The sequence below is a fragment of the Salvelinus alpinus genome, chromosome 10, assembly GCF_045679555.1.
Source record: "Salvelinus alpinus chromosome 10, SLU_Salpinus.1, whole genome shotgun sequence".
Lineage (NCBI taxonomy): Eukaryota > Metazoa > Chordata > Actinopteri > Salmoniformes > Salmonidae > Salvelinus > Salvelinus alpinus.
Window position 1 is genome coordinate 16,996,238 of NC_092095.1, and position 26,652 is coordinate 17,022,889.

Consider the following 26,652-nt stretch of genomic DNA (forward strand, 5'->3'; position numbering starts at 1 on the left):
GTCATCCGGACATTCACCTGCTCAAGGTAATATACTGCACAACACTGTAAAACGCAGCTCTCTCAGGACCAGGTGATTATTTACCTGTTCCATCTAAAAAGTATTTAAAGCAGGACTTCATCTCATTATAAACAGCCAGATTCAGAATTAAAACAGAACAAAATAATATTCCTCCTAAACTGTGACCTTCAGATCCTGCTAACCAAACAAGAGTGAGTCTTGGAAGTGACCTGTTGCCTCCAGAAGCAATTCTGGAGGAGGGAGTGTGAGAGAAAATGGCTTCCAGATCGTGTCTCCCAAAGGAGAGAAGATCTCTGCTGTCCTGTGTGCTATGACATCTTCAGGGATCCTGTCATCCTGTTATGTAGCCACAGCATCTGTTCATTGGTAGACAGCCGTAGATTTTCAAGCTGATAAGTCAAAACTATAACTAGGCTACTCAGAAACATTCACTGTATTCTTGGTAAGCAACTCCAGCAACTCCAATAGGTTATTGTCCTGCTGAAAGGTGAATTCCTTTCCCAGTATCTGGTGGAAAGCAGACTGAACCAAGTTTTCCTCTTGGATTTTGCCTGTGCTTAGCTCCATTCCGTTTATTTTTTATCCCCAAAAATTCCCCAGTCCTTAACGATTACAAGCATACCCATAACATGATGCAGCCACCACAATACTTGAAAGTATGAAGTTATGTGTTGTGTTAGATTTGCCCCAACTCGAACGCTTTTGTATTCAGGACAAAAAGTTAATTTCTTTGCCACATTTTTTTGCAGTGTTACGTTTGTGACTTGTTGCAAACAGGACGTGTGTTTTGGAATATTCGACTTTCGACTTTTCACTATCATTTAGGTTAGTATTGTGGAGTAACTACAATGTTGTTGATCCATCCTCAGTTTTCTCCTACCACAGCCATTAAACTTTGTATCTGTTTTAAAGTCACCATTGGCCTCATGGTGAAATCCCTGAGTGGTTTCCTTCCTCTCCGGCAACTGAGTTAGGAAGGACGCCTGTATCTTTATAGTGACTGGGTGTATTGATACACCATCCAAAGTGTAATTAATAACTTCACCATGCTCAAAGGGATATCCAATATCTATTACCCTACAAATAGGTATCCTTTGCGAGGAATTGGGAAACCTCCCTGGTCTTTGTTTTAAATTCCGTCTAACACAACAAAATGTTGAAAAAGTCAAGGGCTGTGAATACTTTCTGAAGGCACTGTATATGAGGCAATTAGGATTTGTCATCTGTAATGGTTATGATAAATTAGGCATTGTTACGCACTATTGGTATATAGATAAATGTGCACATAAAAATATATATATACCTCCCAATTTGTTGTTGTTGTTGTTGAGTACCCATCCCTAGTTGCAGTGGTGGTGACGTGGTTGAGGCTGTAAGGAGGAATAACAGAAGACAGCGCCACCTAGAGGCTGTAAGGAGGAATAACAGCAGACAGCGCCACGTAGAGGCTGTAAGAAGGAATAAACTAGAGGGCTCTGGACTTCAATGGCAAACAGCACTCCTACTCTGAGAAGTTTGAGGGGTGTGTTTGTGGGGTGGTCCTGGAGGATGCCAATCCCATTGTAGACGAGGTGGAGTTCAAACCAGAAACCCTGATCAGTCTTCCTGGGATACAAGAAGTCCCCCACTGTCTACCTTTATCTCCTTCTCTTCCTCCCTCCATTTATCTTTCTATCTGTGTGCCTGTCAACTGCTCTCTTTATCTCCTCTCTCTCTCCCTTCATCTATCTTTCTCTTGCTGTCTGTCAAAGCATGGATGTAAGATGTAATCCTGTGTTCTTATCTCCAGTAAGAAGCGGCGTGTGAATATTAACATTCCTATGAAGTCTGAACAGGAGACCACACACAAGAACATCGAGGAGGACCACAAACTCCCCATAAAGATGTGTTGCATACTGAAAAATCACATTTCTTTGTGTACTGAATGTGTCTGTACATTTTTATTTTATTTAACTAGGCAAGTCAGTTAAGAACAAATTCTTATTTACAATGACTGCCTACTGGGGAACAGTGGGTTAACTGCCTTGTTCAGGGGTAGAACGACAGATTTTTACCTTCCCAGTTCGGGGATTCGATCTAGCAACCTTTCGGTTACTGGCCCAACGCTCTAACCACTAGGCTACCTGCCGCCCCATGCTGCCATAGGGAGAATAATAAAGATGAGGAAGGTTCTGAAACACCAGCAGCTACTGGCTGAAGTCCTCAACCTCTCACTTCAAACCCAGAGTCCCTGTCATCAAGGTAACACACTTAAGCGATAATGCCCGGATAAGCTGGTGTTTGGAGGATATATTGGCACGGGTGTTGTTAGGCCCGAGAGGAAGTCCATGGCTGGCAAACCGTGCCAATATATCCTCCCAACACCAGCTTCTAGGGCATTATTATTTTTATACAATGGGTTAAAAACATATTTGAATGATTGCCATATTTTCATTAAAAAAGTTTATTTTGATTAATTTATTCATAATATTTCATCCTTCCACAAGATATAGTCCCGACACAAATCTAGGGTTGCTACCCAAGCCTTGCGAGAAAGGGAGAAGAACGTTGCCAGCCAGTATGGCAATGGAACATTTAGAAGGAATGACTGGGTCGCGTCCAGATACAGAACAAAATGACTGGGTCGCGTCTCTGGCAACCGAACCAATAGAACGAACAAACAGCCGGCTTGGGTAGAAACCCTAGATTTGTGTCGGGACTATATCTTATGGAAGGATGAAGTAGTATGAACAAATAAATCAAAATAACATTAATAAAAATGTCAATCATTATTTTAATATGTTGGTAATCCATTTAAAAGTGATAATGCTCAGCTGTCTGGCAACTTGGAGAAACCCCAGTCAGAGGAGACACTGGGAGGAGAGGAATGGAGAAGCCCCTGTAGTTTGTCTGAGACCGGACCAACTGGACTGATGCCACTGCTGCATAGTTTGATGCGTTTACATAGGCAGCCCAATTCTGATCTTTTTTGTCTCACTATTTGGTCTTTTGAACAATCACATCAGATCTGATTAGTCAAAAGACCAATAAATCTGAATTGGGCTGCCTGTATAAAACGCAGCCTGTGAGAACAAGACATTGGCGGCTCAAAGAACAATTGACACCTTTTATTTGCTCTTATTTTATTAAGCATAACTTTGAACAATACTCCCTGTAAACAGTAAAAATCAGCACCTTGGTAGTCAGACAGAAGAGTGGTCCTGGAGAGACAACTGGAGGAAACCAGGGATACGTTCAGGAGGGAACGTTAGAAATGTCTTGTGTAGAGCAGTTTCACTATTCTATATGACAGAGAAGCATGGCTCTTCTATATAGTAGGCCTGTATTTCTATCTGAACATTCTAGAATGTTTAATCCCACTGGACGCCAGCCATGTATACATCTAACAGATCGGTGGGATACTAGCCAAGATGGTGGATAAATGTCTTACTCAGGCTGTTTACCATTGAAGAAAATGGTCACAGTTGCGGTCTATTTAAGGGGTGTCTCCCCCATAGACACCAAAGGGATAGCGACTGGGTCTGGTCTACTTAGTTCATTGACTGTATATGAACCAGAAACAACGAGGGAGTAGGATGTCTCTCTTCCGTCTGACACTAATCTTCGGGAGCTGCTGTGTCTACTGCTTTTCCAGTCAGACTGATTTAGACCTGGGCAACCAGGTTTGTGTCTGAGCAATCTGTGAATCATTGGATCAATGCATCTCCCAGAGTTCCCCTGCCCTGTCCTAACATGAGCAACAAACTACTTAAAACAAAATAATTTCCTGACTTCACCCATCCACTAAACACAACCGTCAGTCATCGATATCTGTTCGTAGGCCTTTACAGAGCCCTCCCAGCTGCCGGTAAAGTTGACACAATAAGTTAGTTGTAAAAACAGGAGACAGGAGCAGTCCGTGATTCAAGGCTGGTCGTATTGCTTCAAATCTGCAGTATTCACTAGCAGCAGACGTCACTATATTACAGTAGCTGGGAGTCTCTCCAGACTACAAACATGGAACCTTCATCATGCATGAATCAGATTGAGGATACATCAATCAATAATCAGCACTTAAGGGCTCTAATCAAGTGACTATTCAGTGTTCGAACAAGATGCAAGGTACGGCATGAGTAGATACCTGGGGGCGTTTACAAAACGCCAATGAAGATTCAATACGTGACAAAACATGCCATTGTCCTTGCAGTAGTACCATCTAGAACAGAGACCGCATCCAAGCATCTCTCAGGTGGTCATCATCATCATCATCATCTAGAACAGAGACCGCATCAAAGCATCTCTCAGGTGGTCATCATCATCATCATCATCTAGAACAGAGACCGCATCAAAGCATCTCTCAGGTGGTCATCATCATCATCATCATCTAGAACAGAGACCGCATCCAAGCATCCCTCAGGTGGTCATCATCATCATCATCATCATCTAGAACAGAGACCGCATCCAAGCATCCCTCAGGTGGTCATAGTAGTTTAGCAAAGTGTAAATAGTGGTCTCAGTAGGTTCATGCTCTACAACATTCGCAGAGTACGACCCTGCCTCACGCAGGAAGCGGCGCAGGTCCTAATCCAGGCACTTGTCATCTCCCGTCTGGATTACTGCAACTCGCTGTTGGCTGGGCTCCCTGCCTGTGCCATTAAACCCCTACAACTCATCCAGAACGCCGCAGCCCGTCTGGTGTTCAACTTTCCCAAGTTCTCTCACGTCACCCCGCTCCTCCGCTCTCTCCACTGGCTTCCAGTTGAAGCTCGCATCCGCTACAAGACCATGGTGCTTGCCTACGGAGCTGTGAGGGGAACGGCACCTCCGTACCTTCAGGCTCTGATCAGGCCCTACACCCAAACAAGGGCACTGCGTTCATCCACCTCTGGCCTGCTCGCCTCCCTACCTCTGAGGAAGTACAGTTCCCGCTCAGCCCAGTCAAAACTGTTCGCTGCTCTGGCACCCCAATGGTGGAACAAACTCCCTCACGACGCCAGGTCAGCGGAGTCAATCACCACCTTCCGGAGACACCTGAAACCCCACCTCTTTAAGGAATACCTAGGATAGGATAAAGTAATCCTTCTAACCCCCCCCCCTTAAAAGAGTTAGATGCACTATTGTAAAGTGGTTGTTCCACTGGATATCATAAGGTGAATGCACCAATTTGTAAGTCGCTCTGGATAAGAGCGTCTGCTAAATGACTTAAATGTAAAAATGTAAATGTAAATGTCATCATCATCATCATCTAGAACAGAGACCGCATCCAAGCATCCCTCAGGTGGTCATCATCATCATCATCTAGAACAGAGACCGCATCCAAGCATCCCTCAGGTGGTCATCATCATCATCATCTAGAACAGAGACAGCATCCAAGCATCCCTCAGGTGGTCATCATCATCATCATCTAGAACAGAGACCGCATCCAAGCATCCCTCAGGTGGTCATCATCATCATCATCTAGAACAGAGACCGCATCCAAGCATCCCTCAGGTGGTCATCATCATCATCATCATCCAGAACAGAGACCGCATCCAAGCATCCCTCAGGTGGTCATCATCATCATCATCTAGAACAGAGACCGCATCCAAGCATCCCTCAGGTGGTCATCATCATCATCATCATCCAGAACAGAGACCGCATCCAAGCATCGCTCAGGTGGTCATCATCATCATCATCTAGAACAGAGACCGCATCCAAGCATCCCTCAGGTGGTCATCATCATCATCATCATCCAGAACAGAGACCGCATCCAAGCATCGCTCAGGTGGTCATCATCATCATCAAAACATTGAAACAAGTGAAACAGACAGAAGATGATTTTTGGAATAAACCAGATGTTTTGCTGGTCATCACTCATCCTTTCAGTCACCAAGCTCAGATGGCGCCGACAGAGATGGTCGTCTCGAGTCCTTAGAAAACTATGCAGTATTTTGACTTTTGATTTCTCATCCAAATATTTATATGTACATATTCTTATTCCATCCCTTTAGATGTGTGTATCAGGTAGTTGTTGTGGAATTGTCAGATTACTTGTTAGATATTACTGCACGGTCGGAACTAGAAATCACAAGCATTTCGCTACACTCGCATTAACATCTGCTAACCATGTGTATGTGACCAATAAAATTTGATTTGACCTCCGATATCAGGCTATAGTCCCAAAACAGTGTTCTGGCACTCCAGTGTGTGTGTCTGTGGGGTCTGAGACCAAGGTTTGGACACTGGATAAGGGAGTGGGGAATCACCAGTCACGGAGATCTTTTTAATCCACATTTAGTCTAGCTGGTGGTCAGGGGCTAATGCCAGGCCCTAAAAAAAAAGAGTTTTGGTCCCAGTAAAAGATTTAAAACCAGTTGTGATTTCAGAGTCAATAATGTGTGCATTCATTTGGATTGACCTCAAGTATAAAAAAAAGTATCACAGAGCTAAAGAGAACCAGTCAGTGGATTTATTAAGAACGGTTAATGTTTGTTAGCTGTAAACAGGAAGGACGTTCTAGTGACCATAGTTACCAAGAGGCTCACAAATCCCAGAGAACGGGAAGATTTGTTGGTAGAAAAATTATTCAAAGTGAGAAAAAGAGACTTTCCAGAATTCTTGAAGCATCCCAGGATTCCGACAAAGAGTCGTTTGGGTTTCCTGAAGAGTGTGTGTGTAAGGGCTTTGTGTTGATCCAGAGGAGGTAGAAGAGGGGATCATGGTATCTCTGACTCCCGCTCGATGCCGACGTACTTCAGAGCATCAGCCTGACTGTACCTGAGAGAGAAACATGACCAGTTAGCTAGAGATGTCAAACCAACCACAAAGCGTGTGAGTGTAAGCGTACGTATAAAAGCCTGGTTTACAGTTACTCTAACGTCATGTCAGTAGACAATTAGAATGCGACAAGTGTTGATGGTTAAAAGACTTCATTTATAATCCGGAGGAATGTCTGAAGACTGTCAGTTTCCTTGTCTCACAGGCATGAAGAAAGTGAATGTCTCTGCGACTGTTGCAACATTCATTGTCGTGGTTACTGGGCTGCTACAGCAACAAGACCAAATCCATCTGTGCAGAGACTGGAGGTCTGAAATAGTGCAGTAGCACTACCTGCTTTTACTTTAGTCACTCACAACCGTAAGCCGTTTTCTGTAAGCTCGCCATTACCTTGTAAATAATGTTGTGGGTTTATGTTCCTCAATGAATAAAAAGTGGCTGCAGTTAAGACCCTGTCAGCTATACTTGGGTCATTAACGAGCTAACAACGAACCAAAACATTGTTTAAAAAGTTGCTTTTAGTCGCCTGTCTTGCTAAATTGACATTTACGTCATTTCATTTTAAACTGAGGGGTTTATTGCAGTTCAAACTCAACTCTGGACCACTAATAAAGGGACTGGTTTCCACCTAGGAGACCAGGTATGTGCAATTAATTATCAGGTAGAACAGAAACCCAGAAGGTTCCGGACCTTGTAGGGTAAGAGATAAATACCCCTGAAATAGAGCAAGTATGCTATTTGGAACACCAGGCTGCTGAGGTCATGCAGAGACTGTCGTTTTGTGTTTATACTTCTTCATAACGATGACACGTTTGATGTCGGACGACAGAATGTTCATGAGGTCGCTGCGACAGAGGTCTACAGTCATGTCCATAGACCCAAATGCACTCTAGGTTTCCAGTTGAAAGTATTCAGACCCCTTGACTTTTTCCACAGCCTCATTCTAAAATTGATTAAAAGTACTTTTTCCCCCTCATCAATCCACACACACACACATAATGCCACAGCAAAAACAGGTCCAGAAATTTCTGCAAATGTAAAAAATAAAATTAAAAAAAGGATTCAGACCCTTTGCTATGAGACTCAAAATTGAGCTCAGGTGCATCCTGCTCCCATTTATCATCCTTGAGATGTTTCTCTTGATTGGAGTCCACCTGTGGTAAATTCAATTGATTAGACAAAAAATGTCTGCAGCATTGAAGATCCCCAAAAACACAGTGGCCTCCATCATTCTTAAATGAAAGAAGTCTGGAACAACCAAGACTCTTCCTAGAGCTGGCCTCCCTGCCAAACTGAGCAAATTGGTGAAGAAGGGCCTTGGTCAGGGAGATGACCAAGAACCCGATGTTCACTTTGACAGAGCTTTGACAGAACCTTCCAGAAAGGAAACCATCTCTGCAACACTTCACCAAACAGGCATTTATGGTAGAATGGCCCGAAGGAAGCCACTCCTCAGTAAAAGTCACATGTCAGCTCACTTGGAGTTTGCCAAAAAGCACCTAGACTCAGCCCATGTGAAACAAGATTCTCTGGTCTGATGAAACAAAGATTGAACTCTTTGGCCTGAATGCCAAGCGTCACATCTGGAGGAAACCTGGCATCATCTCTACAGTGAAGCATGGTGGTGGCAGCATCATGCAGTGGGGATGTTTTTCGCAGCAGGGACTGGGAGACTAGTCAGGATCGAGGGAGAGATGAACAGAGCAAAGTACAGAGAGATCCTTGATGAAAACCTGCTCCAGAGCATTCAGGACCTCAGACTGGGACGAAGGTTCACCTTCTACAGGACAACAACCCTAAGGACACAGCCAAGACAACGCAGGGGTGACTTCAGGACAAGTTTCTGAATGTCCTTGAGTGGCGCAGCCAGAGCCTAGACTTGAACCCAATCAAACATCTCTGGAGAGACCTGAAAATAGCTGTGCAGAGACGCTCCCCATCTAACCTGAGAGTTTGAGAGGATCTGCAGAGAAGAATGGGAGAAACTCCCCAAATACAGGTGTGCCAAGTTTGTAGCATCAGACCCAAGAGGTGCTTCAACAAAATACTGAGTAAAAGATCTGAATACAACATATGTAAATTAGATATCAGTTTTTTGCTTTTAATACATTTGCAAACTTTTCTAAAAACCTGTTTTTGATTTGTCATTATTTAGTATTGTGTGTAGATTGATGAGGCAGGGGAAAAAAACATTTAATCAATTTTAAAATAAGGCTGTAACGTAACAAAATGTGGAAAAAGTCAAGAGGTCAATGAGGCCCTGTACCTTAAGAGTTAGTCATTGAGACCAAACGGGGAGGGAAATCGACACCCTCCTCAGAGTATTCACATGGACACGTGCTGATTAATACGATCCTAGTTGACCCGGCCGCCAGGCTGCAGACTGGCTGGTTAGTAACCCTGTTGACCCGGCCGCCAGGCTGCGGACTGGCTGGTTAGTAACCCTGTTGACCCGGCCGCCAGGCTGCGGACTGGCTGGTTAGTAACCCTGTTGACCCGGCCGCCAGGCTGCGGACTGGCTGGTTAGTAACCCTGTTGACCCGGCCGCAGACTGGCTGGTTAGTAACCCTGTTGACTCGGCCGCCAGGCTGCGGACTGGCTGGTTAGTAACCCTGTTGACCCGGCCGCAGACTGGCTGGTTAGTAACCCTGTTGACTCGGCCGCCAGGCTGCGGACTGGCTGGTTAGTAACCCTGTTGACCCGGCCGCAGACTGGCTGGTTAGTAACCCTGTTGACCCGGCCGCCAGGCTGCGGACTGGCTGGTTAGTAACCCTGTTGACCCGGCCGCCAGGCTGCGGACCGGCTGGTTAGTAACCCTGTTGACCCGGCCGCCAGGCTGCGGACCGGCTGGTTATTAACCCTGTTGACCCGGCCGCCAGGCTGCGGACCGGCTGGTTATTAACCCTGTTGACCCGGCCGCCAGGCTGCGGACCGGCTGGTTAGTAACCCTGTTGACCCGGCCGCCAGGCTGCGGACCGGCTGGTTAGTAACCCTGTTGACCCGGCCGCAGACCGGCTGGTTAGTAACCCTGTTGACCCGGCCGCAGACCGGCTGGTTAGTAACCCTGTTGACCCGGCCGCAGACCGGCTGGTTAGTAACCCTGTTGACCCGGCCGCAGACCGGCTGGTTAGTAACCCTGTTGACCCGGCCGCAGACCGGCTGGTTAGTAACCCTGTTGACCCGGCCGCAGACCGGCTGGTTAGTAACCCTGTTGACCCGGCCGCAGACCGGCTGGTTAGTAACCCTGTTGACCCGGCCGCAGACCGGCTGGTTAGTAACCCTGTTGACCCGGCCGCAGACCGGCTGGTTAGTAACCCTGTTGACCCGGCCGCAGACCGGCTGGTTAGTAACCCTGTTGACCCGGCCGCAGACCGGCTGGTTAGTAACCCTGTTGACCCGGCCGCAGACCGGCTGGTTAGTAACCCTGTTGACCCGGCCGCAGACCGGCTGGTTAGTAACCCTGTTGACCCGGCCGCAGACCGGCTGGTTAGTAACCCTGTTGACCCGGCCGCAGACCGGCTGGTTAGTAACCCTGTTGACCCGGCCGCAGACCGGCTGGTTAGTAACCCTGTTGACCCGGCCGCAGACCGGCTGGTTAGTAACCCTGTTGACCCGGCCGCAGACCGGCTGGTTAGTAACCCTGTTGACCCGGCCGCAGACCGGCTGGTTAGTAACCCTGTTGACCCGGCCGCAGACCGGCTGGTTAGTAACCCTGTTGACCCGGCCGCAGACCGGCTGGTTAGTAACCCTGTTGACCCGGCCGCAGACCGGCTGGTTAGTAACCCTGTTGACCCGGCCGCAGACCGGCTGGTTAGTAACCCTGTTGACCCGGCCGCAGACCGGCTGGTTAGTAACCCTGTTGACCCGGCCGCAGACCGGCTGGTTAGTAACCCTGTTGACCCGGCCGCAGACCGGCTGGTTAGTAACCCTGTTGACCCGGCCGCAGACCGGCTGGTTAGTAACCCTGTTGACCCGGCCGCAGACCGGCTGGTTAGTAACCCTGTTGACCCGGCCGCAGACCGGCTGGTTAGTAACCCTGTTGACCCGGCCGCAGACCGGCTGGTTAGTAACCCTGTTGACCCGGCCGCAGACCGGCTGGTTAGTAACCCTGTTGACCCGGCCGCAGACCGGCTGTTTAGTAACCCTGTTGACCCGGCCGCAGACCGGCTGGTTAGTAACCCTGTTGACCCGGCCGCCAGGCTGGCTGGTTAGTAACCCTGTTGACCCGGCCGCCAGGCTGCAGACTGGCTGGTTAGTAACCCTGTTGACCCGGCCGCCAGGCTGCAGACTGGCTGGTCAGTAACCCTGTTGACCCGGCCGCCAGGCTGCAGACTGGCTGGTCAGTAACCCTGTTGACCCGGCCGCCAGGCTGCAGACTGGCTGGTCAGTAACCCTGTTGACCCGGCCGCCAGGCTGCAGACTGGCTGGTCAGTAACCCTGTTGACCCGGCCGCCAGGCTGCAGACTGGCTGGTCAGTAACCCTGTTGACCCGGCCGCCAGGCTGCAGACTGGCTGGTCAGTAACCCTGTTGACCCGGCCGCCAGGCTGCAGACTGGCTGGTCAGTAACCCTGTTGACCCGGCCGCCAGGCTGCAGACTGGCTGGTCAGTAACCCTGTTGACCCGGCCGCCAGGCTGCAGACTGGCTGGTCAGTAACCCTGTTGACCCGGCCGCCAGGCTGCAGACTGGCTGGTCAGTAACCCTGTTGACCCGGCCGCCAGGCTGCAGACTGGCTGGTTAGTAACCCTGTTGACCCGGCCACCAGGCTGCAGACTGGCTGGTTAGTAACCCTGATAGACTGACCTGTAGTCAAAGAAGAGCTCCTCTCCAGTCTGGATGGTTCTCTTAGCGAAGATCCCTATCCTGTGGTCCCCATTCACCATCATCACTGCAGAGAGAGGAGACTGTCAGCACAATACAGAGGTCTTATCAGTCAAAGGCTGCATCAGTGTTACGTCTGTTGGTCCCATCTGCCGGCGTATTAAGTTCTATACACCAGACTGGCTGGATCAGCTGATATACATCTGGTGGTTTAAACACTGCTGTAGGATACTTTCTCATCTTGACCCCTTGGGAAACATTCACACAAAATCAACTAATGAAAGTGTTTTAGGGGCTGTCTGACCTTTTGCATAGCAGTTGGGATGAACGGAATGGTTGGCGAAACGAATCTTGTTTCCCTTCCTAGTAGCATCCACTACAAAGTCTGGGGAAGGGGGGGGGGGTTAGCTTGCCCTCCCACTTAACAAAAACAGTATTTCAATACTTTTGTGTGTGTGTTACCATTGTTGAGGTTGAACAGGAAGCTACACATGTATTTGTCATAGACCTTCCCTCTGCGATCACCCTCATCTTGGGAGATTATCTACAAGGAAGGGAGAGAGAAACACACACACACAGGATCAACAAACAGAACAATTATTTTCCACAGGTTTGTACATCACATACAAGCAGGCAAAAGCCATCACCCAGACAGAGTTGAGCCTCACCTCTCCACAGTACTCAGAGATGAACTCATTCTTCTGAACTGGCTCTTTGATGAAGATGCCCCAGCCTGCGACATCAGACGGCGCTAGGAGCAGGTGCTGAGAGGTGGGGGCCAAATAGTGAGCAACAGATACCAAACCAACAAAGGAAAAGTCCTGTACAGCTGGACAATGCGATCCATACTGGGAGTGTGTGTGTGTGTGTGTGTGTGTGTGTGTGAGACCTTCTTGGCTCCCCTTTGTATGGAGCAGTTTTTACAGGAGACGTTCTTGCTGTCCCAGTGTTCAGCGGCTCCGCAGGTCAGACACAGGTCAGGGTCACACTCCCTGACCGCCAGGTAACACGGACACTGCTTGGTGTTGCACTGGGCCTTACACCTGCATCCTGGGAAACGGTTCTGACCTACACACAGACAGACAGTTAGAGTGAGTGTGTCACAGAAACTGGTCATCTGCAATGTAATATTGTATGGAAATAAAGTATTTAAAAATGTCCTCACACTCTGAGCTGCACTGGCAGAATTTCTCACAGAAGTTCTGAGCGGTGACGCAGGGGCAGGAGGAGTCACAGGGCTGGCGGGGGTGGTCACATGGCTGGTAGTTATACACGTGGTTGGACGAGCCATCTACAGGGGAAGGGTTCAAGCACAGGTCAGCAACTTGCAACAAAAAATGAATTAGTCATAAACACGTCACATTGACCACAACACATTCAAAGATTGTGTGGCGCCGCAAGCTAACAGAGTATTGTGAAGGTTCCAATGCTAGGAGAGATGGAGACAATCGTCACCTTTCTTCAGCTGGATCTTCCTGCAGTAAGTGGCCCATAACCTGAAAACACCACCACCAGTAAGTTAGTATATATTTTCCATGAAAGTTGACAACCAGATCCTCCGACTGTACCCTTCTCAGTCGCCCCATTAGTGCACCCTCAAGCAGTCAGTCTATATTTTGGGCGAGGCTTACATGCTGACCAGACCGGACACGTCGCGTGCGCGAGCGTCACAAAATAAATTTAGAAATCCATGTTGACCAATTATTGCGCGCGCGTCTGGGGGCTAAAATAGAAGTCAGTTCTATTTCTGACGCAGATCGCGCTGCAAGTCCTGCCTCTCCCATCTCCTCATTGGTTTATAGAAGCAGGTACCCACGTGCCATCTCCTCATTGGTTATACCCACGTGGGTGATTGAAAGACGAACTGTTTTGCCAGTAGTCGTGGTAATATAATGAAAGTTTAGATGCCAATCACCATATAAGTTAAACAATGAAAAAGCCTGGAAGGAGGAGAGATGACTAGAAACGATTCGGTTGGCCGTTTTATGTGTGGAGTAATTGTCGGAGTAGAGGTCCTTGTGCATTTCAGGTAAAATAACAACTCAATGTTTATGTCCCAAAACAAATTAGCTAGCAACAGCAAGCTAGCTAAATACGACAAATTAACTTTAGCTAGCAAGTGCAAGCTAACTAGCTAAATTACCATGCATGTTTAATGCTTTTAGACCTGTCCCCAAATTAATGTCATTGTTTTGAGAGTATTTTAACCTGCGTGTCGTGATCGCGTTTGGTGTGGGGGGGCTAAATAAATGTATGCACGATAGCGCACGATGGCGCACGCGAGCAGCCGGTTTGGGTTCCGTGTTACCTGTGGTGTTTCCGCTTCTTCTTGCGAGGGGGCGTGTCTTCGTCCTCAGCCGGAGCACGAGCGATGATACTAGACTCCTTTACTCTGAACTCGTAGACCTAGAGACACACATTACTAGACAATATACAACCTGCCAAGTTAGCCCACAACGTTATGAGTTCAAAGGGGGGTAAAAATGTAAGAAATGTGAAAGAGAGAAAATTACTTTCAGCATAGGTGCTGTGATGATAGATACACACACCTGTCTGCAGGTCTTGGTTCCTATGAGTCGTGCTATAGGGCAGTAGTTATCATAGTAGGTTCCGATGAGAACCCTAAAGAGTGAAGCCTCGGCAGCGCTCCAATCAACAACCTGAGGGTCACACGTCAGCTTCAACTTCTCTGAAGGCTGGCACCGTGAGTTGCCCTCTAGAGTACACACACGGTAATGGTTAGTGTGTGTCTGTGGTGTGGTGTGGTGGTGTGTGTGTTGGTGGGCGTGTGGTGGTGCTGGTGTGTGTGTGTGTGTGTGTGTGTGTGTGTGTGTGTGTGTGTGTGTGTGTGTGTGTGTGTGTGTGTGTGTGTGTGTGTGTGTGTGTGTGTGTGTGTGTGTGTGTGTGTGTGTGTGTGTGTACCTGAGCTGCTGGTGGTGTCCTTCTTATCATCATCTTTCCCCTCCTGCTCGCTGTCCGTGTCTTTGGTATCCGTGGAGACTGTTGGTGTGCTGGGCCGGCTGTTGCCGCTGGGTCGTCCCCGGCGACGGATCACGGGGCTTTTGGAAGGAGTCTTGGACCTCTCGGTTGCCATGCCGTCAGGGTACTCCCTCACCAAACCATCCTAGACAACCACCACAGAACAACAATCAGAACTGGAGGTGTCTCTCTCTCTGTGTGTGTGTGTGTGTGTGTGTGTGTGTGTGTGTGTGTGTGTGTGTGTGTGTGTGTGTGTGTGTGTGTGTGTGTGTGTGTGTGTGTGTGTGTGTGTGTGTGTGTGTGTGTGTGTGTGTGTGTGTGTACTTGCCTGCACCAGGTACATATAGCACTCGTCACCACAGGGTTTACTGTCCAACAGATTCTCCATGTTTTTACGCTTATAGGTGTTAGGCGTCGCATGGAAGGCTGGAGAGAGAGACAGAGGAGAGAGATGAGTGGTCACAGTGAAGTCAAAGAGGGGTAGTGCAGAACAGTCTAAATGGGGAGAGAGAAAGCGTGTCCGTACACTCACGGTGCAGGAAGCAGTCGTATTTGAAGCAGCGCCGGCAGAACAGTGTGTGGAAGGAGTGTAGACTCTGTTCTCTCTGAACGGAGCGAGCGTTAGGACCGTCCATGTTAGGAGTACACTCTGGAGGCACCGCACCGGGCAACTGGGGCTCTGTCAGCTCCTTGTACCTGATAACACACACACCTCATTATAGTACAGACAAAACAGAAACATGCACTACTGACACACACACACACACACAGAGGAGTACTTACTTCTCTTTGAGTGCCTCTGTGGAGCCCTTATCAGGGAACATGGAGGAAATGGCCTCAAAGATCTTATCAGACGGAAACTTCTTGGAACTGTCACTGCTGCCTTGGCCTAAAAGCAGAGAACACATAGGGGATACACACACACAACTTCTTTAAAAAACAGTCACTGCGTCAGCCCACACAGGACACAGGAGGGTAAGGAGAGATTAAGACCTGAGAGGACCTAGGGAAGGGAACTAGGTGAGATAAAGGGGAGAAGGAATCGTTTTGGGATAAGGCTAATTTCTATTCTTGGTTAGAGGCAGTCTGCCTTACTTTCAGTGTTGATCAGGGGTTCCTGGTGGGGATCCTCAACCATGTGGTCCTTCCCCTCACACAGCTCCATCTTCAACTCCTGCTCTTCTTCATCAAAATCCTCCTCGTTGTCACTGTACTGGGTCAGGGCCCCCACCAGCTCCACAAAGATCTCATCATTAATGAAGCCGCACTCTGGAAACAGACACACCAGTCATTAAACATGACACCACATCAAATCAAAACGTGATAATATAAAACAGTGTCTTACCCCGGTCTCCGTGAACTTTGCCGTCGTAGTTCTTGATGAGTTCCTCTATGAAGGTTCCGTCTTGGTCCAGAATCTCGTCTCCCATGTAGGGGATGTTGTGGAGAACCGTCTCATCTTCTACCTACAAGGCAGGCAAGGTGTGTCAATAGGCCAGGTGGGTCAGTAGGCGAGGTGACACACCTGGCCTACTGACACACACACACCTGGCCTACTGACACACACACACCTGGCCTACTGACACACACCTGGCCTACTGACACACACCTGGCCTACTGACACACACCTGGCCTACTGACACACACCTGGCCTGCCTTGTAGGTAGAAGTAGCGAGTCAATAGGCCAGATGTGTCCGAACAACTCCATTAAAGTTTAAGAAATCACTATCATCAAGTCGGGACTAGACTACTACATCAGATTGGATAACTACAGTTCCAGCGCACGTGTCAGAACAAGCTTAGTATCGCACAGTTTGTGTGTTTTTATGTTTACCATGAAGTTCTGCTGTAGCGGGGACCAGGAGTACATGACAGGTACAGAGGCCACAGCGTTGAGCGTCTTCAGAGGGATCACCTGTTTGGAGAACTCGGAGAAACCACTGTCCACCGTACACTGTAGGAGACAATATACACATTATAGAACTCAGACAAGTCACACTGGTGAAGAACTGTAAAAGGTGAAACATGGTGAAAGACAATAAACTGATGTTTAAAAAACGGACATCTGTTAGCATGTAAAACATGGATTTACAATATCTTTGGCTAGATGCGTGAGTGAAGTGCGCGCTGACCTCTCTGGTTCCTCGTAAGGAGCTAACAGATGTCATGATGTGAAGGGGCTGGATCCTCCTGGACTTCCACTCAGCATTCAGGATGTCTGTCCGCTCCAAGATCCTCTGACGGTTAGAGTTAAACATACTCTAGGGAGGAGAAAACGCACCGTCAGAAACCTCTCTCTCTCTCTGTGTGCGTGTATGCGTGTGTGCGTGTGTGCGTGTGTGTGTACCTTGACCTCGTCGGCCCGTCTGAAGCGTAGCCTCATGTACTCACACTTCACCCTCCTCCTCCAACCCACTGGTCCCTTCACAGACCGCTTCCCTGTCAGCACCATGGTCAACCTGGAACACAGGCTTTTACAATCATGCACAGTACAGGAGAAAAGGCTAAGAGCTATGCTTCCGCACTAAGAGCTGAGATTTGACATTTTACAAAAACCCAACGGAACTTTGGACACCATTGTTCATCATTGTACATGTTGATAAGGGGCAGAGTCTATTTCCAGAGTCATGAACGGTCGTTCTAGTTTCGATTCCCATCTCTCCACACCCGTTCTACAGACGCACTGAGAAATTCAACGCCAGGCCAACTAACTTCTTGTTTCATGTCTCTAATTCACATTCAAAGGCTTTATTGTCCATTTACTTGGGGTAAAACAGAAATCACAAAATCAGTCTTTGGCTTCCATCACAGGCTCAGTCCCAAACACAGTCCTGTAGCCTCCATAATAGCATCTGCTTTAGTAGAGAAGTCCTGGAGAAATGGATGTTGGAGATGGCCTGAGTTCACAAGCTGCAGAAATCATGTGTCTGCTTCAAGACTGCTGTCTGATTGGTCAAAACCACATACTGATGACACACTACTGGAAAGAATACTGCCTATAGCTCTGGGTAGAGGAACTAGAGTCTCCTTTTGTTCATCTGCCCTGACATTGTCATATCTGACCAGCCTGCAGGTAGGATACGCTGTCAAAATATACAATTGTTCTTTCCTCAGTGAAAAACTGAGGAAATCAGACAGCAGTCTTGAAGCAGGCATGATTTCTGCAGCTTGTGAACTCAGGCCATCTCCAACATCCATTTCTCCAGGACTTCTCTACTAAAGCAGATGCTATTATAAATAAAGCCTGGTCTAATCCAATCAGATCTCCTTCCTTGAGGACACATACACTCTACAGGCTGCCATGGAAACCTGTCATCACACACCACCAGGCACCACACTGGATACTGATGTCTAGGGTTTCTCTAAGCAGAGAATGACTCGCAGTACGTTTACACAATATAACTTTACTTTGACCATAGTTACAGGAAACAAACAACGTATTCTGCTGTCATTTCTCAACCCAGACAGCACACCTCATACAGACATGAAGTTGAGAGGAACACAGGGTCAAGCTGCAGTGCAGCACCCCTGGGTGGAGAGCAACGGTTGGCGATTGTTGTGAGGAGGAAGTGAACCCAGCAGTCCTACAGTTGCCAGATCAATTTCCCCAACACCCGGTCCGAATTCGAACAGGCGACCTTTAGGCTATAGGTCAAACTTTTTTAAGCCGCTGGGCTACGGCGCTACTCGAATCTTTCTTTGTTTAACAGTTCGATACAAACACGTTCAGATGTTCGATGAGGGTCTCAATATTAAGACGAAGAGTACAATTAACAATCGTATAAGGTAATGCTGTACTACACTAGTGCAAGACCACTAAATCTCCTACTAGTAACCTGCTGCGTGAATTATCCTAACCTGCTACGAAAAAGTAACTTCCGGTCGTAGTTGTATAACACCTAGTCAAAACCCTCTCAAGTGACACACATTGGATTTTTCTTTGTTCATCAAACCGCTTTGATGTCATTGCTATCGCCAAATCAATCGCTGTCATGTCAAATGTGACAATTTGACAGAATTGTAGTTAAGTGGTTTTCAACGTAGCTAGTATCAAGCAAACTTGCCAATTCATATGAAGCTAGCTAAGTGTATTTCAACCCATCCTACCAAATAATTCTGATTCTTGTGAATGTATGCCTTGACATAACGGAAACTGAGTAACGTTAAGGCTTGAATGACACCGCTACAAAGTTCAATAAAGTTAAACGTTGCCAGGCATGAGTCAATGCGGAAACATTGAAGGAAAACCCGTCCACAGCAGGCAAAAACACCCGAGTTAATTGGTACAACTATCATATTTCCACATTGGCTGGCTAACTGTTTTGCTTTATGTCTGATAACTGCCAGATCAGGCAAGTCCAGAGCGGGGTCAACGAACAGTAGTATCCTTCCCTACCTAGCGACCAAGACAGAGGAAAATAACGTTGTGACTTGCTATTAGTATTATTTGTTTTTCACTGAGGAAAGAACAATTGTATATTTTGACAGCGTATCCTACCTGCAGAGAGGGGTCGGTCCTCATTCAATGTAGTGACTCGGGATCAACTGGACACACACCGAGAAATAATCTTTCGTTGACCGGAATTACTACTGTTTTGTTGGCAAGCTCGTTAGCTAGAGAGTAGGGGGTGGTGGTGATAAATTGAAATCGCACATCCGCGGAGTCGACTACCAACTCTAGCTAGCGAAAGAACAACACCGGCTCGCTACACAAAACCAGGCGCTTCTCTTTGGTCTTCACTTCCCAGTGGATATAACACGGATTGTTTGAGGCTGTTAACGGATTTATTGTAAATATACTATTATATTTAACAGTTTTTCTCAATTGCAATGTTTTCCACCTAAGGACCTGGCTCACTATTCAAACATCTCTCCGTCTATCACTCAACATTCGCCGCCCACTCCAACCACAGTAGCTTCAACGCGCGCCAAACATATGGGCCAATCACCGCAGCGGATATTCAAGCTTCTCACTGCGATGCATCACGATAGGTCTGATTGAATCGGGGAGCTGGCCAATAATAGGCAGCGCTACATCGGGGGGCCCGGATTGGGGGACATGTGGACAAGTTCCTTTTGTTCTCTCGGTTTTCTTTTATAGCATTATGTTTTGAAGGAAAAAGGAAACCGCACACTGCTCTTGATAGTATAACCGATATTTAATAAGCTTACGTATCGGCCTCACGGCCTTCGTCAGAGCTTTTTGTGATTTTTTTAAATTTGCACCCTTATGTAGACCTGGCCCCACCCACATCCGTTCTACACATCGAAGGGGGTTGTAGGCAAAGGAAAAACAAATAAGTGCTACCAAATATAACAATATGCATTTCATAAATATTACAAAAGTGTATAAATAAGGCGTATTGAACACGACAGTAAAATCTCAATGAGGACATAGCAAGTTTTCATTAGTCATTGGGTACATCGTACGAAAAACGTCAGAATAATCTACAAGAGACACATATTTCATGTTCAGTTTCGCAACATAACATACATAGGCATTTCATCATTAAGTCCTTTAGGAAATAATGTCTGGAGGGTGAAAATCCAAAAACATTCTCTTTTACTCAGAGTATTATTAATATCCCCTCCCCTGTCTGATATCTTAACTTTCTCTATGCCACAAAATCTAAAGGTGGAAATGTCATGCTTCAGGTCATTGAAATGTACTGCGACTGGATGATCCCTGTCGTTTCTCCTGATTGAATTTTTATGTTCACTAATTCTCTGTTTGAGAGAGCGGGTGGTTTTACCGACATAACAGAGCCCACATGGACATTTAATAATGTAAATCACATGGGTGGTGGAACACGTAATAATGTCATTTATTTGGAACCGTTTTCCTGTGTGTGGGTGGCAGAAATATTCACACTTCATCATATTGTTGCACTGTGCGCATCCTCTGCATTTATAGCTACCATTTGGTAGAGGGCGTAAAAGAGCTTGGCTGATTTTCTTTTGTGGCTGGCAGTTGGCATGAACCAATTTATCGCGTAAATTGCGACCTCTCCTATACACAATACGTGGTGGATATTTTAATTCAGCCGGCAAACCTGGGTCCGATGATAAAATATGCCAGTGTTTCTTGACCACACCTCCCACTTTTCGCGAGTTCAAAGTATATGTAGTTGTGAACATTACGGAGTGTTCTTTAGCTTTAGCGGGTCTTTTTTGTACATTTACATTTAAGTCATTTAGCAGACGCTCTTATCCAGAGCGACTTACAAATTGGTGCATTCACCTTATGATATCCAGTGGAACAACCACTTTACAATAGTGCATCTAACTCTTTTAAGGGGGAGGGGGGGGGTTAGGAGGATTACTTTATCCTATCCTAGGTATTCCTTAAAGAGGTGGGGTTTCAGGTGTCTCCGGAAGGTGGTGATTGACTCCGCTGGCCTGGCGTCGTGAGGGAGTTTGTTCCACCATTGGGGTGCCAGAGCACTATGAATGTTTAAATGATGTATTCAATATGGACAAACAAAACACAATAATGTGTGTGTTATTGTAGCAGTTCATCTCGTGTTTTTTCCAATGCCAAATGATGAGCTTCATCCACACATTGTGACGAATAGCCTCTTAGAAACTTCATGCGCATCTCCGCTGCTTTTTCTAGATAATCCCCTGTGGAGTGGCATATACGGCGCAGTCTAAAAAATGGCTTCTTGGAAGTCCCCTTTTTAATGGCTCAGGATGGAAGCTGTCACCCTGTAATAGAGTATTTCTGTCCGTTTCTTTTCTATACAGAGTTGTAAACAGGGTTCCATTTGATTTCTCAATCCACATATCGAGATAATGAACACGTTGAGTGTCACGTTCAATAGTGAATTTGAGATTAGGGTCAATGTCATTGAGTAGTGCCATAAAATCTGACAGTTTTTCTTCAGTTCCTTCCCATATACAAAACATGTCGTCAATATATCGATACCACATCAGGACTTTATTCAAAAATGGATTCTCGTTTTCATTATTAACAAAATGTTCTTCAAAAAGACCCATATAGAGGTTAGCATAGCTCGGAGTAAATATAGAGCCCATCGATGTTCCATTCGTTTGGAGGTAGTATTCATCATCAAACCTGAAATAGTTATACGTCAAAACATATTCAGCCAACTCTAGAATGAAGTTTGTTGGTGGATATTCATTAGTATCTCTGTCTCCCAAATAGTGTGCAAGTGCTGCCAGCCCCCCCACATGGGGAATGCTGGTATATAGACTCTCGACATCTAATGTGACCAAAATACAGTCTTCTTTTAAACCCGTTATTGGTGAGATCTTGTTTATGAAGTCTATAGAGTCTTTTACATATGATGGCAATGATTGCACATGAGATTTAATAAAAGAGTCTACAAAGTTCGACAATGGCTCTAGCATTGAGCCTATTCCTGCAACCACTGGTCTGCCTGGATAGTTGCCTTGTGTTTTAGGTTTGTGTAATTTCGGTAAAATGTATAAGCATGGATGTATGGCACATTTGCAGCAAAGATATTCATATTCAGGTTTTGAGATAAGGTTGTTTAATAGGGCTCCAGATTCGAGCATATATCCCTTTGGAACACCTGTGTGGGATCAACACTCAGTTTTCTATAGAAACGTTCATTGCTGAGTTGTCTCTGAATTACTTCTTTATATTTTTCATAGTCTAAAACAACCACAGCACCCCCCTTGTCTGCAGGTTTTATAACCAAAGATGAATCTTTCATTAATTCATTGAGTGCCAGTTCTTCTGTTCTAGTGAGATTCTTCTGAATATGGTTTGTTTGTCTCGTATATACTGACATGGCTTCTTGTTCGACTAACCTACAATAGGTATTAATCGATATAATGTATAGCATTATGTTTTCAATGATACAAATATGTATATGCGAGGTGTTTACAGTCTCCCCTGGTACCACGTTAACGTGCAACTATTTACAGTTACAGTTACTCCCCATTACTCCCCATTAGATTATGGTAATAATACCATATTTAATAATCAATGAGACAATTAGCCATGTACAATTTCAGTAGATATGAGTTGCCTACATATTGGTAGCTAAACCGTTATACACAAATCAAAGCAATTTACTAAACGGTGGATGTGTTTTATATCGTAGACAACCGTTTATATAGTACATATACGCTGTATTTCTATTATGGCCACGGCCTGTAAACCTTGCAATGGTAGAGTGTAGTCGCAACAGTCTAAATTCACTTCCTCATCCCCTTTCCTCGATCTGCACTGACGGCTGAGAGCTAGACTGGTAAAAACATCCTCCTGTCCATCATTTCCCACTAGACTGGGAAGTTTACAAGGAGAGTAGCCCACTAAGGTATACAAAGGAGTAGCCTCTGCCGAGTCCGGAACAAGCGAATGTTTTTTTATTATGTATTTTTATTCAGACATTTTCAAAAATCAAACAGGCATAATTCACATATATAAATAACATATATTTCAATAGACAGAAAACATGTAAAAAAATTAAATAAACAAATGTAATAAAACAAAAACACAGGGTGGTCTATTCAGGAATCAAATTTTATTCCTCACATACACACACATATTTAGCAGATGTTATTGCAGGTGTAGCGGGATGCTTGAGTTCCTAGCTCTTGATATACGATCAAGGGCTTGTTTGGATTTAACCAATTTCAAAGATTTATATAATCACTTTTCCTCATTTAAGACAATAAACAGCGGGGAGTAGTTTGTAAAAAAAAACATTTGTGAATGAAATATTTTGCCATGATGATATACATACATTCATTAGCTTCCCTGTCCTTATAGGTGCCCGCATGTCCCGGATTGTGCGGGACAGCCCCGAATTTTGTCCCGCATCCTATAACCAAACAATCATGTCCCTCACTTTATCAACAAATTCACACCACTAATTTACAAAAAAAGTTCAATTTGTCCCGTATTTCAGTCAGACATCCCAACCTGTATGTTTTGCAGCAGAAAGGAAGAGACGAAGCGAGACGTTTCACTCTCGCAAAAATCTGTCCAAAATAAACCCAATGCTTTTCTTGTTTTTTTAACCTAAACTTGTCGCCTGTCTTCACGCCTTTGGGACGACCCCCATAGTCAGGGCGGATACATAAGCATCGCATATATATATACGCATATACGCAACAAAAAAATAATATATATATATATACAGACAAACAGATCTCTGTTTGCATTCAAGTTTGACAAGATATATATAATAAGGATGTGGCACTGGTGCTGTTAAACATTTCTGTTTAGATGTGATATTCTACGCAGCGCAAGGCGAGACGTCGGCCAGTGTAATATCGTCAACCAATCACATTGTCAAATCCTTTCGGTCTAAATTCCAGCTAAATTTGGCGGACAGTTAACTACTTATAAAAAGAGAGGAAGAGCTACAACAGTAAGTAAATAGCCGTAAGACCTATTTTTTGGGGGGGTCCGCAGGGGTGGGTGGGTCCCCGTGGGAATCGAACCCACAACCCTAGCATTGCAAGCGCCAAGCTTTACCAACTGAGCAACATCACATTATCACAAACCATTTGATGTCTAAATTACTGTATTGTTTTTCTTCATGGTGATGGAAAGTCTACAGGTACTAACCTAGATGACCAGCCTATGTACAATACAGTAATGTACATTAAGTCGTTTGTAAGGATGGTAAATTATTACTGCACAAAAAGTGGTTGTTTTCCATGTTATTTGATTAAGAAAAATATTGAATTTGATGTGGATGTTTTGTGTCTTTGACCATAACTTTGCACCTTTTGATGTAAATGTTTGAGGACAAGGTTGTTCTTTCTGGATTCCATTAGAATAACAAATCGCAGAGAAAGGGACAGAGCAACAACTCTTACAATTCCAACAATTGAATCCTGCAAGATACTGTTTTTAATTATTAAAACCTCTTATTAATGTGACAGTCTCTGAAATCAGGCACTATAATTACTTGAAAATATATGTTTTTCTACATTACTTATTTTATTGATTTCCCACCATTTTATAAGACAGCCATCCAGACCTTCCTAGGACTATGTCAACGTCCTCTGTCGAATAAACATGTATTTGCCTCCCTCTGGTGGTCGGCTGCATCATTACATCCATTTATATCACTTCACTGCAACATTGCGTAAAAGGGGCGGTCCTTAGAAAAACATTTATCCAGCTTGACTGCTTCACAGCACAGACATGGCAAAGCAAACACTGAATTTGGCACGAGCAGGTGGTTCTAAATATACAACTTTCATAGCTCTACAATAAAGAATGCTACCTACACACTTCATTAAACCTAAAATAAGTAAAGATGTCATTACGTCCGAGGCAGACATTGCATTTGCTCAGGACGACAAACACGAGCCGTTTGCATAGCCCTTCTCTCCTTGTCTATAAAAGGGACACACACACTGTTTAAATGGCCCAAATGTTGATTGAGACATTGACAAATTTAACAGATTTTGACTATCACTAATGTCATGATATGTTTGGTAAAGTAATAAAGAAGGTGAAATATTTGGGGTAGATGTTCCTAAAACAGATTCTAAATTATATATGGACAAATAAAGTATGAAAATAAAGTATGAAAAGGCTTAACCATTCACAATAAAAATGTATTATACTTGTGTACTAGATCATATGGGTTGAGAAGTGTTTTTTCTCAGACATAAATTAACAATTCCAGGTGAAAGCCAAATGTTATAGCTTTCTGGGGGGGGCACACTCTACAACATGAATAAAATATTGCACTCATGCTAGATTGATGACTAAAACCATAGCGAAACAGTGCAAAACGGCTGTCAGCTCAACTTTATACAACTACCTTTTATGCCAAAGCAGAGATGCTGATTTTTTCCCCCTGAGCTACAGACGTCTATACCAGGCCGCTAATATTAGTAAACGCCCAGTGCACTACTTTTAGGGATTTAAAAATATATATTTTATTAATTTCAGATGTTCAGATTTTTCCCGTGGCTATGGCCGAGTGTCTGTTTTTTGTTTTTTCCCCCCTTTCAGTTAAGACCTAGACAACCAGTTGAGGGGAGTTCCTTACTAATTACTGACCTTAATTCATCAATCAAGTACAAGGGTGAAGCAAAAACCTGCAGACACTCGGCCCTCTGTGGAATGAGTTTGACACGTGTGCCCTAAGTGGTTGTAAATATGCAGAATATATTGCTTTATGTTGGTCAGCATCACAGGAGGTTGACGACACCTTAATTGGGGAGGACAGGCTCGTGGTAATGGCTGGAGTGGAATAGTTGAAATGGTATCAAATACATCAAACATGGTTTCCATGTGTTTAATGCCTTTCCATTTGCTCCTTTGCAGCCATTATGAGCCTTCCTCCCCTCTGCACCCTCCACTGATCAGCATCCTAATTGTGTGTGTGTGGGTGGGGCTATTTAGTGTCATAAACACCTGCTATAAGACAGCAGATCGTTGAGATGTGACTTGTTTATGCAGGTTTAACATCTAATGCATTTGGTCTGATATCTGATATTTTTATTTTGGATAGCTAGCCTGTAATGTCTCTTCCCCTCATACCCTGAAATAAAAAATATTTACTTTCATATTTAACTGTCAATTTCTGTTATCAACCTACAAATTAAGCATATGGCTATAAATTACATAAAGGACTTGCTTGCTCCTTGGCAATGTTCTGGCGACAAATGTGTATATATTGTAGCGACCCTGCACAGACAGCTGTGTGTCGTGTTATGCTGTTAGTTGGTTGTGTTGTACTTACCAGTACCCAGTGTTCGCGGGGTCCGACATGCCAATCACGGGAATGCCTAGAATGTTCTGATGCCGGGGGGATGGAGCATTGCAAGTTAATACCATGTTTAACCATTGTTATTTCTCTTACGTCTGGTCTTCACAAGAAAAGGTCACGGTTGCTTTGTACGGTTATCTTTCATTTATTTGGCGTGGGCTACGGTCAAACTGTAGCCTGTGTGGTGTTGGGTTAATAAACCGTGAATTCGTAAACTCAGTCAACTGTCAATTGTTCCTTTTCCTCGGTCAATTGTTCCTTTACGATCTAGCCAGGTGATTGCAATATATTATAGAAGACCCTCGCACTACAATAGTCTTCAGTGCCACATTACGACAGTAGAGGTCCCTCAACTAAC

At 45.3% G+C, this 26,652-nt stretch overlaps 1 protein-coding gene across 3 annotated transcripts; it reads right to left on the bottom strand.

The window, feature by feature from the left end:
• Window positions 1-6,426: 6,426 nt before the first annotated feature.
• Window positions 6,427-19,191, bottom strand: LOC139531556 (histone-lysine N-methyltransferase EZH2-like). 3 transcript variants are annotated; one of them, XM_071328102.1, is made up of 20 exons: window positions 19,055-19,191; window positions 16,904-17,015; window positions 16,689-16,817; window positions 16,391-16,510; window positions 15,901-16,021; window positions 15,651-15,824; window positions 15,339-15,444; window positions 15,088-15,251; window positions 14,884-14,981; window positions 14,499-14,700; window positions 14,126-14,292; window positions 13,885-13,982; window positions 13,032-13,072; window positions 12,742-12,867; window positions 12,466-12,644; window positions 12,245-12,340; window positions 12,039-12,120; window positions 11,881-11,961; window positions 11,559-11,643; window positions 6,427-6,756 (listed from the first exon to the last, which is right to left on the bottom strand). In XM_071328102.1, exons 2-20 carry the CDS (start codon window positions 17,006-17,008, stop codon window positions 6,696-6,698), a joined length of 2,235 nt encoding a protein of 744 aa, XP_071184203.1. In that variant the 5' UTR covers window positions 17,009-17,015; window positions 19,055-19,191; the 3' UTR covers window positions 6,427-6,695. The 3 variants fall into 3 exon arrangements, with proteins under 3 accessions (XP_071184203.1, XP_071184202.1, XP_071184204.1); XM_071328101.1 differs by having other exon boundaries at window positions 15,082-15,251; XM_071328103.1 differs by having other exon boundaries at window positions 15,082-15,251; window positions 16,948-17,015; window positions 19,055-19,122.
• Window positions 19,192-26,652: the final 7,461 nt, after the last annotated feature.